Below are 14,208 nucleotides of genomic sequence, written 5' to 3' on the forward strand. Positions count from 1 at the left end.
ATGAAGAGTAAAAAAAATTGTTCTCTTGTTATTTGGGCATTCACTAATCTAACTATATAAACTAAGGAACTAACCTTTGTGCTGTTATTCTATAGTGTCATAACCAAGCCATCACTTTATTCTTAAATGCAAGATTTGGATGCTCAGACGCAGGACTTATTTAATTGATATCGATTCCACAATGAGCTTAACTGTGACTTTATTATTTAAAGCCTGGTATATAAAATCTGTTGAATATTTCTAACCCTGATCTTTTTGACATTGTTTTAAAACAGCAAAACTATTTTTAAAAACGTGAAGTAAGTAGAATTATACTCTTAAAAAATGAAATAGTTGATTTAGTTTTCTGAAAGTTTTCATCTAATATGGTTATACGAGTTTTAAAATAAAATATTTTTGAAAACAATGTCTTAATTTTAAATGCCCAATATCAAGTCAAGTTAGTTAATAATGACTTATATCAGTTTTGACTTTTCTTAATTTTAATTAGAATTGCATTTAAAGTTATGATTTTTTTACTCTAAAATGCAAATGAGATTTCTTTAAAGCCTTGATATTTAATGAGTTATTCGTTTTGTAATAATTTCCGCTCCTTTTCATTTCGGGTGACTTAGAAATCGTGTTGGCCTTTCTACATAATATTTCATGCCCTTATCATAGCGTAAAAATATTAATTAGTATTACTGTAGTGTTAAATTTTATCACAATATTGCATATGATTAGAAATACAACTTATTGCAAAAGTTTATTAGACTGCTGGAAATCGTCTGCTAGGAAACTAAAATCTAGGAAAAGAAAGAATTTAAGACCCCAAGAGATTTGCATCCAGAAGGTCTTTAACTCTGATTTAATTTTAGAAATAAGACTTTCATTGGGAAATTTCCAATTTTTTGTTGTTTTATGATGGCTAATACTAAGCGGTTAAATGCAATTCATTTTTTATACCCTATAAATCTTTTATAAATAAATTACGTTGTTAAAAATATAAAATAATGAGATAACGCCATATAATTTGTGTGCGTCTTAAGTTTTTTTAAAGCGTGTCTGCGTAAAATTTTTTAAAACGTGATCGTTTATTTAAATCGGTAAGTAACGAAATACACATGTTAAATATTTAAATTAATAAGTGGTTCAAAGATGAAATGTATTGAATTTCAAAATTTTCGCAGCTCTTTGAGTTTAAAAATGACACGGAGCTCGCTTCAAGATTTTTTTTTTCAGTTTTTGATTGAGGCGAAATGGAGTTGAAAACTACTGAAATGAGAGGGAGCCGGGTTCTTGTCCAGAGATTTAACTAATATTTCTTTAAAATATGCTTAACAATATCTTGGATCAGTTGCTTTTACAATGAAATATTTTGTACTCGTAATACTACAATGGACTCTTAATTCTTTTTAATCGCGCAATTCGGTATATATTCATAAAAATATAAATGGTTTGTGTTTATTTAAAAATTACTTTAAGCATACTATTAAAATAACTTTCAATATCAATTGGAGTGACTGTAACATTTTAATTTTCCTTAATTTTCAATTGCAGTCATATGGAAATCGTACTGAAAAAAGCAGAAATGAGCGGCTATAATGTAATTTTTATTTAAAAATGACCTTACTGGAATTATTTTTATTCGCATGCTTTGACTTTTTTTTGTCGGAATTAAAACTGGTTTTTATTTAAGAGATCTAAATGTGTGCCTGGATTTATTTAAATGCATAGAAAGAATCTTTATTATAAATTTTACCATTTTCTCAAAGTAAGATATTTTGTGCATTCTTTAAAATACGAAAGGTTCAACTTCTTTAAAATACGGAAAAAAATCCGTTACCGGAAAGTCATTAAAATATACTTCTCTAAACCCGCAAGTTTAGTAAATTTAGATCGGATCAAATTAAATATTGATTTTAGAAAAGCCATTACTCAACTCAACATGCATATTATTCATTTCAAAACACTTGCGGTGAAATATTTCGTCATTGCCACGAAATGAACTGGCAACACCAAAAACGTCTATCAACCATACGACACCAGCGTGAGGACATTTGGCCTCGACGGATTTAACGTACACCAGACCCGTTTATACGACGGTTTTTCGGTGGAATCGGGTCTCGAAGTTGAAACCCTCTGGTTCCAAAGCCGATACCTAACCACTGCGACCCTTCCCTTCTGAGGTGAGTAGTGTGTATCCCCCCTCTGCTGAGCAATGTTATATATAAATGTTTTTTATGAAAACTAAGTTTATTAAAATTTACCGTTTCAAGGCGTGTATGTGTGTGGAGATTGGGGGAGGATCATTTTGTGGTGTAACAGAAAGAAATCTTGTAAAAGAAATCTTTTGCCTGACGTCTTTTAATTCCAGCATTTTCAAGCTAAGGGAGATTCTATCGTATGGATTTCCTTTCTGCGCGAAAATACCAAAGAGTATCATGTTAAAGCAGTCTTCGGAAAAACTGAAAAATAAACACTCCTTGCTTTTTCTTTTGTATTTCTCGAAATAAATCCGATCTTGAATAAAATTCCGCCTTGCTTTATTTTTTGCCAACAAATTTTAGATCTTGTTTGATGTTGTTCACTTCCGATTTCCTTGCTCGAATGTTTTCTAGATGCTTTTCCTTGTCTTAATTTTTTTCAGCTGTCACCCATGGCTTCAGCAGATTTAACCCCTAATTTGGAGGTCGGCGGGTTAACCCTTGATTTGGAAACGTCTGCAAAATTCGTGAAGCTCTGCGCATTGAAATTCGGATGGGGAGAATTGTCAGGAGCTACAGTGATGGACCTCGGATGTGGCAAAGATGTGCCTTGTGCCAAAACCGTTCTCGAACATTTCCCGAAAGTCAAATCCATCATTGCTCTCGACAGCAGCCGAGAACAGCTTGATGCAATTACTTTCAGATCTGATAAAATCGTACACTTTCTTGCGGATATAACACACAGGTAAAAATGCATTTTGTTTAACGCCATTTAATCTGTATTTACATTTAATTTCAACTGGTTTCCACATGGATAGATGTCTGAAATGTGAACAACTGCGCCATCTAGTTAAAAGAAATGAAATTTTGCAATATTTAATGATAACTCAATCGATTGTTTATTTTATTTCGTATCAAAGGAACTATCTGGTAATGAATTTGAAAAAATATAGTCAAGAATATTTAATATATTTTGCAATCCGTTATGATAAAAACGGCCCCCCCCCAGAAAATATCGTTGTGAAGTTCAGTTATATTATGTCCCGTTAACACTAGGGTTATTTTGAGAAGAACTTCGTCATTTTGAACCGCCGTCAGATGACGTGAACGACGCACGTGCCGGCACCTCTTCACCGGTAGGACCTTTGGCCCGACGAGTTTAACAAGCACCATACCCGCGTACACGACGGTTTTTGGGTGGAATCGGGTTTCGAACATAAAACCCTCTGGGTTCGAAGCCAAAACATGACCACCCGTTCACCGCTGTCCAATATCACTTTGAAAAAGGACATTTGCGGGACAGTGATCGCATTTATTTTACCAAAGCGAAGAATTTAAAAGTATGAGGAGCTGTAAAAAATATTAGGGAAGTAACCAGTGAATATTATAAAGAAAATTCTCATTCTTTAGAAAATTAAAATATATTGTTAAAATTTGGAATTGGATGTTTCTATCTGCGTCTCATTCTTTTACGATTTTGATCTTTTTTTACTAAATTTTCTGCTGTTCTATATTTTTAAAACTTTTATATCGCTTTTTTTCATGTACATATGTAACATTTCCTGTCCAAGGTAATATCCATAACAAGTTTCTAAGAAATGCTTATTCTTACTATGGTGCAATATATTTAAAACAAACTTACTTCTTTATTATAAGTAGTTGCGTATTTGCCTCGAAAATATTCAAGAATGACTTGAGAAACATGGAAGTGATTTATCACATGAACAGAGCAGCAATAAATCGAACTGGTTTAGTATTCAAAAGAAGAATATATAAATATCTTATTTGATTATATTTTTAAAAAAACATGATCAACTAAATCTACGCATGCTACACATTAAATAATGGTTCATAATATTAAACATCTCGATTCAATTAATTGAAAAACAAGTCAAATTTAAAGTTTAGATCATCGATAAAAAATAAAGGTTTGCCGAATAAACATCCCACATTGTAATTGCAGCGTGTCGATTTTAAGTGGCCATTTACGAGTTTAGAAACGAGCTTTGTAACAAATGTTTTTTCAGAAGAATACAATCAAAGTAAATTCACTAAAATCGTCTTTATCTTCAAATTGCCGAAATATCAATTATAACTAACTCAATTGTACTTTGGATCTGCTTAAATACCCATTTGTTTTCTTTCAAAATAAGACAAATAGCCAAGGCAATTTAAACGAAGCTAAAACAGATTCACAGTTAGCAAGGAATAGTGAAAACAGATAAATCAAGAGAACGAAGGCGGGTATTGCATGGGGCGTTGCAGACGAAAATCGCGCAATGTTGATGGTACATAAAACCTAGTGCGGGCCATGCAGTCTATAAATCCAGTGGAAGTAGTCTTTAGTTAACGATTTCCGATATTCCGCAAGTATTGAGCCCTATGAGAATTTGGGTGCCTTTTTGGGCTTGATTCAGGACAACTTGTGTGCCCCCCCTATTTATTGACTCTTCTCCTTTTTCTGTTCCATTTTTTTTATTCGATGTCAAGCCCTGAGCTCGGAAAAATATCCAAAAATGATTAAAATCGAAAAGGCCACTTTCTCAAAATAATGGCAGATGCTGCATCTCTATAGTTTTAATAGACGAGTCGCAATTGACTAAAGGTTCCAAACCTGTTCTTAAAATTAGAAGGAAATTTTTGGCAGCACTTCACATGCTTTACAGATTCAATGCAAATTAGCATGAATTATTAGCACCACCATCATTTCTAGCGAAAACGTTAAAATAGAATCGCGTAAACCAGTAATTTCAAATTTTTTTGGTAAAAATGTGAAGTTTTAGAATCTTTCGTGGCTTAATATATGAATGGAAATGTCATTACCTGTAATGTATCTTAGGAAACGAATCAGTTGGATAAGTTTCAAAATTTATTCATTTTTCAAGTGTTGGCCATTTAATAGAGAAGATAAGCGAAATCCAAGATCTTTGTTAAAATTAAATAGTTTCCATAATTATTAATTCTAGTTATGAATATAAATTTCATTATCCTGATGCCATTCTGATGAAGCCAACGCTCATGAATGGATTGCCATTAATAACATTATTTTATTTCGGTGATCTAACGAATTAATAAGCAAAACAATGGAACCCTTTCAAGACGCTTGGTTTTTATTTGGTATAATTTTGAAAATCAATTTCTTTTTAAGATTTTCCAAATTTCAGAAAGTTCAAAGTTACTCATCGAACGTTACTTGATCCTCAAATGTCTTAAGGGGAGGTATATATCACAGCTTGTGGAAGCAAGTATTTTTTTCCTCCATGAAGAAAAAGAATTTTGGTTTGCGGTTAACAGTACCTCATGACTGCATTTTCAACTAATTTAATTAGGATTGAATCCCAACAGATTGTATGTTATATTGGGTAGAGGAAGGGGGGTCGTTTAATCACACCGTCACAATGTGACAAAGCTTAATGTGTGCAGAAATAAGGAAGGCCTGAATCATGGAGGAATGCAAGTACCGAAAAGCATGGATTGCAGAGAAGGATGAAAAGGCAGTTGCACTGTGTTGATGTCACTCATTAAGGTTAGTGCAATTTATTTAGATACAAACACAAGAATTAAAAAAACTGATCAGAAACGGTGATAAAAAAAAAACACCTCGAAGAAATTTGCTGATACAGCTTATATGGTTCTGTAATGTGGTAATCTGTATATTCCAAATAATTTTTTCAAAGTAGAAAATCTTTGTAAACGGTTTCGTTTTATTACCATTCCTTACGTTTGCAAATTCTGTACATATTGTTACGAATCTGTGATGCTGCTTCCCAGCATAGCTGGTTCCATAGGAGGTCCCAGAGCTTGGCGACGAATTTGGCGACTTTGGCGCCAAAATAGATTATACCCGAAACATTGAATTTTCCCGACCCGTCAAGTAGGAACGGAGATACGCCTCGAACGTTCCTGATTGGTTGAAAGGCTTCTAGCCCCGCCTCCTAAGACCTGTAAAAAGAGCTGCAGTTGCCTGGGAGTGGTGGTGAATTGAGTAGTCGGAAGCGACAGAGAAGAGTAGTCGTGGACCAGTGGAGTCATCGTAGTCGGAACCGACGGTAAAGAATTGGCCTTCCAGAGATAAGCGGAGCAGCGACGGAGTGAAGCTAGTGCTGAACTAAGCTGTGTTATACTGTCTGCAGTAGGGTCTGTTGTATGCTGCACGTCTCGGCTGAAGATAATAGTCTTCTGTGCTGTATATAGTTGTCGTCTTTGTGCTGTCCTGTGTGTCTTCGTGTAAATAAACGTCGTTGTTTTATTTTCTACTGCCGCCTGGTGATTGAGCGTTCTTTACACCATATAACCCCCACTATCCAAACGAACTCGGAAATTTCGAACGATATTTATTTTTTGTATCGTAAATATTTTGGTATTTAATGAAATCCCGTAATACGCCCATCAAACCGTTCAATGACCAGAATGCTGACGGATATGAAAAGGCGCTCTGTTCTGTATTGTGGTAAAAACTAACAATTTTCACTTCAAGGTAGATTTGTGAAATTGTATCAACTTGCAAATTTCATTCCAAAGATTTAATAGAATTGGGCATTCGAAGAATTGGGACTCAATTTGAAATGTCAAATTTTTTGATAGAATTAAAGCCATCTATTAAGTATTTAATACGAGGAATTTAACTTTAGTATAGATAATTGAATACGTTGATTATGTAGTTCCTTGAAAAATTCTTACTGTTTCTTTTGAGAATATTGGATATTAAAAATTCATTTCTATTTTTATCCATGAAATATTTCCCGATTCCGTTTTGATCATATTAAAAATGATACTGAAAGTAATGAATAAGTTAAATCGGGATTTTTCATATTGGGACCGATGCAATTTTGTTATGCATAAATAATCCCTTGTTCTTTGGACTCATTCATTTTAAAGAGTAAGATCTAGAAAGCGAGTCAGTATTTTTGTTGTATTATTCAAGTTTTGCAAAATAAAGTAACGCGCATTCTTTTGCTATTAAGAAATCTATATAGAATAAATGAAAGTAAATATTTGGTGTTCAACAATCTTTTGAAAAGTAAAACCAAGAAATATTTTAACGTAAAACATTTAAAATATTAAATTATCAGGATAACCAAAAATATAATTTTAATGTTTTTGTCGATCTTCATTACAACTTATGTTGAGAAAGAGTTGTGAAGCACAAAGAAGGTAAAAGTACATAATTTTGCGTAAAAGCATAAGAGAGAAAATGGAACTATGCATATAAACACATAATATGAAAATAAGAGAAATGAAAATATTTAATTTTATAAAAGTAAATATGTTATATAAAAGTTATGCGCGAGTTTTGTTAAAGATTTGTTAGTATATTGGTCTTAGATGACATACTTTAATACATTCGCAGGAGAGAAATTCGTCAGTATGAAAGAAAAGTCGACAAAATCGTTTCAACTAACGTTCTCCATCAGATTCCCGGCAAAGAAAGAGTATTTAGGAATGTTTATCGATTATTGAAATCTGGAGGGGAGGCTGCATTTCTCTTCACATCGGATTTGGGAATCTACCATGTCTTGGAGAGCCTGCAAATGGATGACAAGTATAAGGATTATTTCAAGGTAATGTATTGATAATTCAGTTGTATGACAAACATACCGACCCTAACAGAACCCTGAAATAGTTTTCTACCAATGTAATAATCCACTAGATGGTGATGTCTTTCAACCTCCAACTTGTTTGTACAGATCTTGGATTGAGATTTTAGTTTGTTATATTACCGTCCCATTTAAAGCAACGCTAGGGCTATTTTGGAACGGATCTCGTAATTTTGAACCGCAACTAGATGACGAAGACGACACCTGAGCTGGAAACTCCCTCCATCACACTACGCCACAACAGCGGGAGGATGTTTGGCCCGGACGGATTTAACGTGCCCCAAACCCGCATACACGATGGTTCTTCGGTGGAATTGGGTCTCGAACCTGAAAGTGTTCGGTTCCGTGGCCGACACATTACCACCAGGCCGCCGCGGTCCGTGTCTTGGATTGAGAAGCTAAGATGAACTGAATGCGAATAACTAGAGTTGGCAATTCAGATGATCAATTTGGTTGATACATCCCGACATTGTAAATTTAACCTTACAGAGCATCGTATAGATATTTAACTACACGTCTTTATATCGAACTTCATATGGCTGTTCTGAAGGACAATACGCATTTGAAAATCCTTCTTTAAATGTTTTTCATAAATATTTGTAGAAAAGACCTACATATGGCAATAGCTGTGCTTGAATCAGATTTAAGATGTAAGTTAGGTAAAATGCCAAGAAGACTTGTATAAATAGTTCTGCCATTAAAAATGCTAACATATATTTTGCTTTGTAAAATAATATTGCTAAAAAAACACTTTCATTTTTATTGCAGAATTGTAATATGATTTGTGTCACTGAGATACAATTTAATTCATTTGCCACACTTTAATTTTTAATTTTCTGAAAAAAGTAATTCAGAGTTTTTCTAAATCATATGCATATATTCAAAATTGTTTTTGTAAAAAAATCATGCATTCTTGTATTGGATGCAAAATATTTTATTTAATATGGATTAAAAATCCTAATGCATGAGACTATCTTCATGTATTGATCTAACATTCGAAACTGAATAACTTATTTACAATGTTCGAGAGAAACCTGATTGATAGAGAAAATAGAACTTTCAGATGCAGAGCTGTCCAACATGCAGAAACGGATGCATCACACCGACTGCAATTTCTTGGAGTAACTTATACAACTCATTCGCACTTTTTGACTGTCCTATGATGTACATAGGTTTTCAAAATTTCTGTGATTGAAGTGTTTTCTCGTATATTAACCATTCAAACTTTTAATTGGATGAGATAGCTCGTTCTGCCTTTATATAATTATTCAATACCATGTTTGAAGGCGAAATGAAATGGAATAAATTAACTAAGTTTTAATGAGTTTTAATAGAACCTATTTACACGTGATTTCATGGGAAAACTATTTTATCGACCCCAGTGATCATTAAACGTCCTTCATGCTCACGATATTTACCTTGTCAGTTTCACTTTTCATTCAACAGCTGTACTTGTAATGTCACTTTTTTTTAGGTAATAATAACGACCATTTAAGATCTCGAGTCCAAGGACTCCGATATAATGAATCATTCATTTCATATTGGAATCCGAGTACAGTTACTGTAAAGTGAACGAATGGTTCATGAACCGACTGATTAGTTTTAGAACCTACCGCACCAGTCGGATTAAAATTTATTACAAAATTGCTTTTATTTAAGACTTCATGAATTTGAGTCGTCTCGTTTAAAGATCTTAAAAATCTAACTCTTTTAAGATTTTGTTTAATCGCCTATCTACACTTCAGATTTAAATCTATGTAGCAAGTTGATCCATCTAGCCCACTTTTAGTAGTTACAAAATTACTATATCATCCGCCTGTTTTAAATAGCGTCTGAATTATCGTGTTCAGACAGAAATGGAAAATGTGTTGTCTGCTCACTCGGGAGAAATAAAACGTAGGAATTCAATAAAATCTCGAGGTTTTTTTGACGATTATAATGCTTTTTCTTGGTATGCTTTATGTATGCGAAATTCAGTCTGTCAATAGGATTCATAAAAAAAAGTGGGATATCTTTACAAATAGCTTTCACTGTGCCTGGAGTTGTTTCTTCTTTCGGAAAGTCGCTGATAAGAGTACATTTCTTATACGGTATTTTATCTAAATATTGATATCAAAGCTTCAATTTTAAGGGGGAGGGGTCGCTAACTTTTTAATTTCTTTTCCTTTACTTATTTTGTTTTTTAGACTAAGTATATTCAAAATATTGCAATAGCCAAAATTTCAGACCAATTTTTGGAAATTTCGATGTTTTTGACCCCCAAGAATTAAATTATATTATTTGGAGTCGTCTACATGATTTCTTGACCTAGATGTGCTGGCCTTTGTAATTGAGAATTATAATAAAAATCGCAAAGCTAGCTGAACATTTTTCCTGATGTTTAGTAGCGCCATCTAATGAGCTAATTTATTACAAAAATGTCAGTTCTCATGAATGGTTTCCGCACGCTCTTTCACGATTAAATCCAGATCGGAACGTCCAAAAGAAGTTGATATTCTAATTCTTTAGTTTTTTATTTGCATAAACTTCTCATTTAGCCCACGTTTTGATTTGGGATAAAAATCTGCTCGAAAATAAGAGAAATTCATCAGTGAATAAAAGCATCCACTTTCAAATGTAGACGCTCAATTGTTTTCAGTGTATTGGATAATGATATGAGCAGGTGCCGAAGTGAACTTCCAAAATATATGTGGTGGTGGTGGAATTCTTGGAAATACATTATTAGCTGTCTCCTTTTTAATCAAACTTCTATTGATTTTAAAAGTTGGATTTCGCAAATTGGAGTGCCCATAAACTGGTATCGAAATACATTTTACAATGATCGAAAGAACGGTTGGTTTTTATCTATAATAAATCTACATTTTTTACATTTTCATTGTGTTTCTTTTTCAAAGCTTGATCTCATTACAGGGTTCAGACATCACAGAATGGTATTCTAGGAAGCTTAAATCGAATGACTACAGAGAAATGCTCGAAAGATATCGGTTTGAAGTCATCGAAATAACGGAAATGAAGGACCATATGTTTATAGAACAATATGGATTATTTGAAAGTGAGTATTTTTTATACTGGCTTACAGAAATGGTATATATTTCATAGACATTTGGCTTATAAAATATCTAATTCTTAGAGATTGTGCGAACATCTAAAATAAACACACACAAATATTGTGCGATATATTGAACATCTTGTTCAAATCGGTACAGGATGTTATTATTCATTTCAGGAAATGAATGGCAATATAATTATGAAAATAAGGATTTAAGATAAAATAGTATGTAATATTATACAATGCAATCTGGCTATAGAACATTGAATCACAAAAGTAATGTTCGTAATAATAGACGAGTGGAAAAACATGCGAATACGATACAAATTGAATATAGACCGACATAATTCCAAGAATAACATGTGAAACGAACATAGCTTCAGGCGGAATGTCCTTTGACTACTGTCCAGTCGCAGGGTTGTTGATGCTGAACCATTCTTGCTGTGATATCTGTTATGCAGTTTGCAATTGTAAAAAATGTAAAACTCAATTTGTCAAGCACCGATTTAGTAATCTACATTTTATCCCTTCACACTCGGATGGTGCCTCTCGCTCAGCATTCCCGATGCTGCATCATTGTAATGTATTGTCTTTTCAACTTTGATTTTTTTTTTAAAAAATTATCGAATGGTAAGATGTAGATTAATTTTTCGGTAGGATTCAATTTAAAATTAGTTATTTTAGTAGCAATAAACAAGTCCTTGTTTTAGCTGAATGATTTTGTATCGAATGACCTTTCCGAGTGCAAAGAGTTAATATAGCTTTAATACTTTTCTTTTTATCTGAAAAGAAGCTGCCTGTTGCGGTCGCCCTCTGCACTTTTAACCTCATCTAAAAAAAAGTGCTAGTTCAGCAAAAAAAAAAGTACTTGCTGCCAAAAAAAGTATTCATCTAAAAAGAGTACTTGTTCTGTGTGCCTAAACTATTCTTCGATAGACTTCTTAGGGACACATAAAAATGTAAAATAACGGACGTAGATTGCAGAGCAACTTCAGATACTTTTTTCAAACAAAGATTAGCTCATTGTTAGCTAAGCGAGTCACTGATGGGCAACTTCTGGCTACTTTAATAGCACAATGGGTGTCATAGGTGACTGATAAACTAAACTATCGGTCCACTCTTCCGATCGCGCTCTCTATTCTTTTCCATATATTAAGTGACCGATTGAGTCTCTCTGCATATTCTGCTCTTAATATATGCACATTTATAATAAAATTATTCCATTACTGCTGTGACGGGACACATAAGAGAAGTGTTACACTTAATAGAAAAAGCACTAAAATAATCAAGTATTACTAATATACATTTACATTAGAAGCTTTAAAACCGTCCTTTTTTAATGAATTTACACGAGATTCTATGGCGATCGATGTGCAGTGGCGTATTTATAAAACGAGTTGGGCGATATTTAGCAATGCAACCGTTTTCACGTAGAATAAATTTAATATTCCATTTTTCAAAATTATTGCTTTCAATGCAATACGCTTGACAGTTGATTACAAAGAACGATTGCTAGAAATAGAAACAAATTTGGGTGCGATTATTTGGTAAGAGTTGAAATTTACGAAATGCATGAATTAAATTTTTCATAACTATGCCAAATGACCAAATCTGGAACCAAACTTGTCTAGTGGGAAGTTTATGGCTGATGGGAGGATTCCGAACACGAGACAAGATAGTACATACCAGAGGCTAAGTCTCCCTGTGTATTAGGGTCAGATGAGCTTAGAATCTACCAGCGAGGATGAAAGGTCCTCATCCTGTGTGTTTAAGGTTTAAAAAGGAAAGAGAAATGTGTAATAACTGACATAAAATCTTTTAAGCTTTTACAGTAGGTACAAGATAGTTTAGATGTAGACTGCTTTTGGAGAAATGTCGAAATCGACATTTTTTGGCACTTTTGTAATGAATTTTTTTAAATATATTGCCTATATTTAAATACGCGTCTTCAACGTACTCTGAGCAGGCATGGGGCATTTTTATTGTATAAAAGTATATTCCTCGCAAAAAAATATTCACATTTAAATAAACCTTTATTTCTAAACCCTAAATGACTTCGAAAACTATTTTCATATTAGGGAATGCCAAATATTTAAAATTTGCGACATTTTATTTTCGCAGTTTATGCTTGTCGTGTTTCTCTGCAAAAATCGCGATTTCACACGTGAAATAATGTACGTAATATTAAAATTAATGTAATACTTCTAAAATATTTCTCAATTTGGATGCTTTTGTGTAGGATTTATAGTTTATTGGTTTGATCCTTAGTCGCGCAAATCCCGTATTTCTGTTAAACGTATACCCATACTTAAGATTATTTTGTTTTCAAAAATTTCTAGGGCCTGTGTTCCTTGTTTGTTTATATCACTGCATAGTTTATATCTAATATTCAAATAGGCTTGGCAATCAATATGGCTAGTAAAGTTCATGCTGAATCAATAAACGGATTTTTGAAAGATATTCCAATGAGAGGGTTATAAATGAAGAAATCGAACGTAGTAAGATTAACCCATTCATAAAACAAATTTGAAATCTTACAGAAAAATGGCAATTATTCTGAAATTTTACATTTGATATAATAATAATAAAGCCTTAACTGTATTTTGAGAATTTCTAATGATTATTTTTTCTTGCTTTGTTTCAGACACATTGTTCAAATCAGTAGCCGCAGCTTTTTCTGTGCCTTCGGAATTGGTGACTGAAATCAATGAGGCGGCTTCAAATCTTTATCGAACTAAATTCTCCGAGCGAAGATCTATATACGCATCGACCGAGATATCCATTCTTGTGAAAAAGCGATCCGACGTTTCACGCAATACATGCTCCAATTCTTAAGACTAGTGGAAAATTTTAAATTGCTTTGTATTTTTATGCATGTTTTAAAGCAGATAATTTTAATAAAATTTTAAACTTTTAATCTGAAGTTGAATGTTTCTGAAATGCATGCGAAAATAATTGGAAGTCCGAGTCCTTGCTTACTGAAATGGAAAACGTGGATTCTACACCTCCTTTAGGTTGACTTGGAATTCTATGGGGGGGGGGGGAAGGAAGGTGAGCTTATCTTCGTGTATGCGCCAAGCTTCTATTTAATTTAACAAGGGCCAATTGTATTCTCTGCTTTTGCATGATGTGGAAGTCTTACTAATAGGATCAACTCAAGAATGTTAGAACTTCAAGTCTGTCACTTCTTGAACGTTTGCAAGAGGATGCTACGTTAAAGCATCCAGAGGTGGGGGGGTCTCTCCAAAGCCTTCTCACGAACTCTATAATAAAGATGTTATCCCAGAGAATGGTATTGACGTACAGTAATCATGAAATACCAACTTTTGGTGTGAATTTAGTATTTTTACTGAATCTATCGCATGATCCGTGGCCA

The 14,208-nt window shown here is 33.4% G+C and overlaps 1 protein-coding gene across 1 annotated transcript; it reads left to right on the forward strand.

Moving 5' to 3' along the window:
• The first annotated feature begins 247 nt into the window (after positions 1-247).
• Positions 248-13,749, forward strand: LOC129976349 (uncharacterized). The gene is made up of 5 exons (XM_056089875.1): positions 248-299; positions 2,630-2,931; positions 7,537-7,747; positions 10,694-10,835; positions 13,477-13,749. The coding sequence occupies exons 2-5, from the start codon at positions 2,639-2,641 to the stop codon at positions 13,665-13,667; spliced, it is 837 nt and encodes a 278-aa protein (XP_055945850.1). The 5' UTR covers positions 248-299; positions 2,630-2,638; the 3' UTR covers positions 13,668-13,749.
• Positions 13,750-14,208: the final 459 nt, after the last annotated feature.

This window comes from Argiope bruennichi, chromosome 7 (assembly GCF_947563725.1).
Source record: "Argiope bruennichi chromosome 7, qqArgBrue1.1, whole genome shotgun sequence".
NCBI classification, from domain to species: domain Eukaryota; kingdom Metazoa; phylum Arthropoda; class Arachnida; order Araneae; family Araneidae; genus Argiope; species Argiope bruennichi.

Excerpts from the sequence above, each read along its gene's own strand:
- LOC129976349 (XM_056089875.1), top strand. The coding sequence starts at position 2,639 with ATGGCTTCAGCAGATTTAACCCCTAATTTGGAGGTCGGCGGGTTAACC. Across the intron at positions 2,932-7,536 it reads CTTGCGGATATAACACACAG|GAGAGAAATTCGTCAGTATG; the intron begins GTAAAAATGCAT and ends ATACATTCGCAG. Across the intron at positions 10,836-13,476 it reads ACAATATGGATTATTTGAAA|ACACATTGTTCAAATCAGTA; the intron begins GTGAGTATTTTT and ends GCTTTGTTTCAG.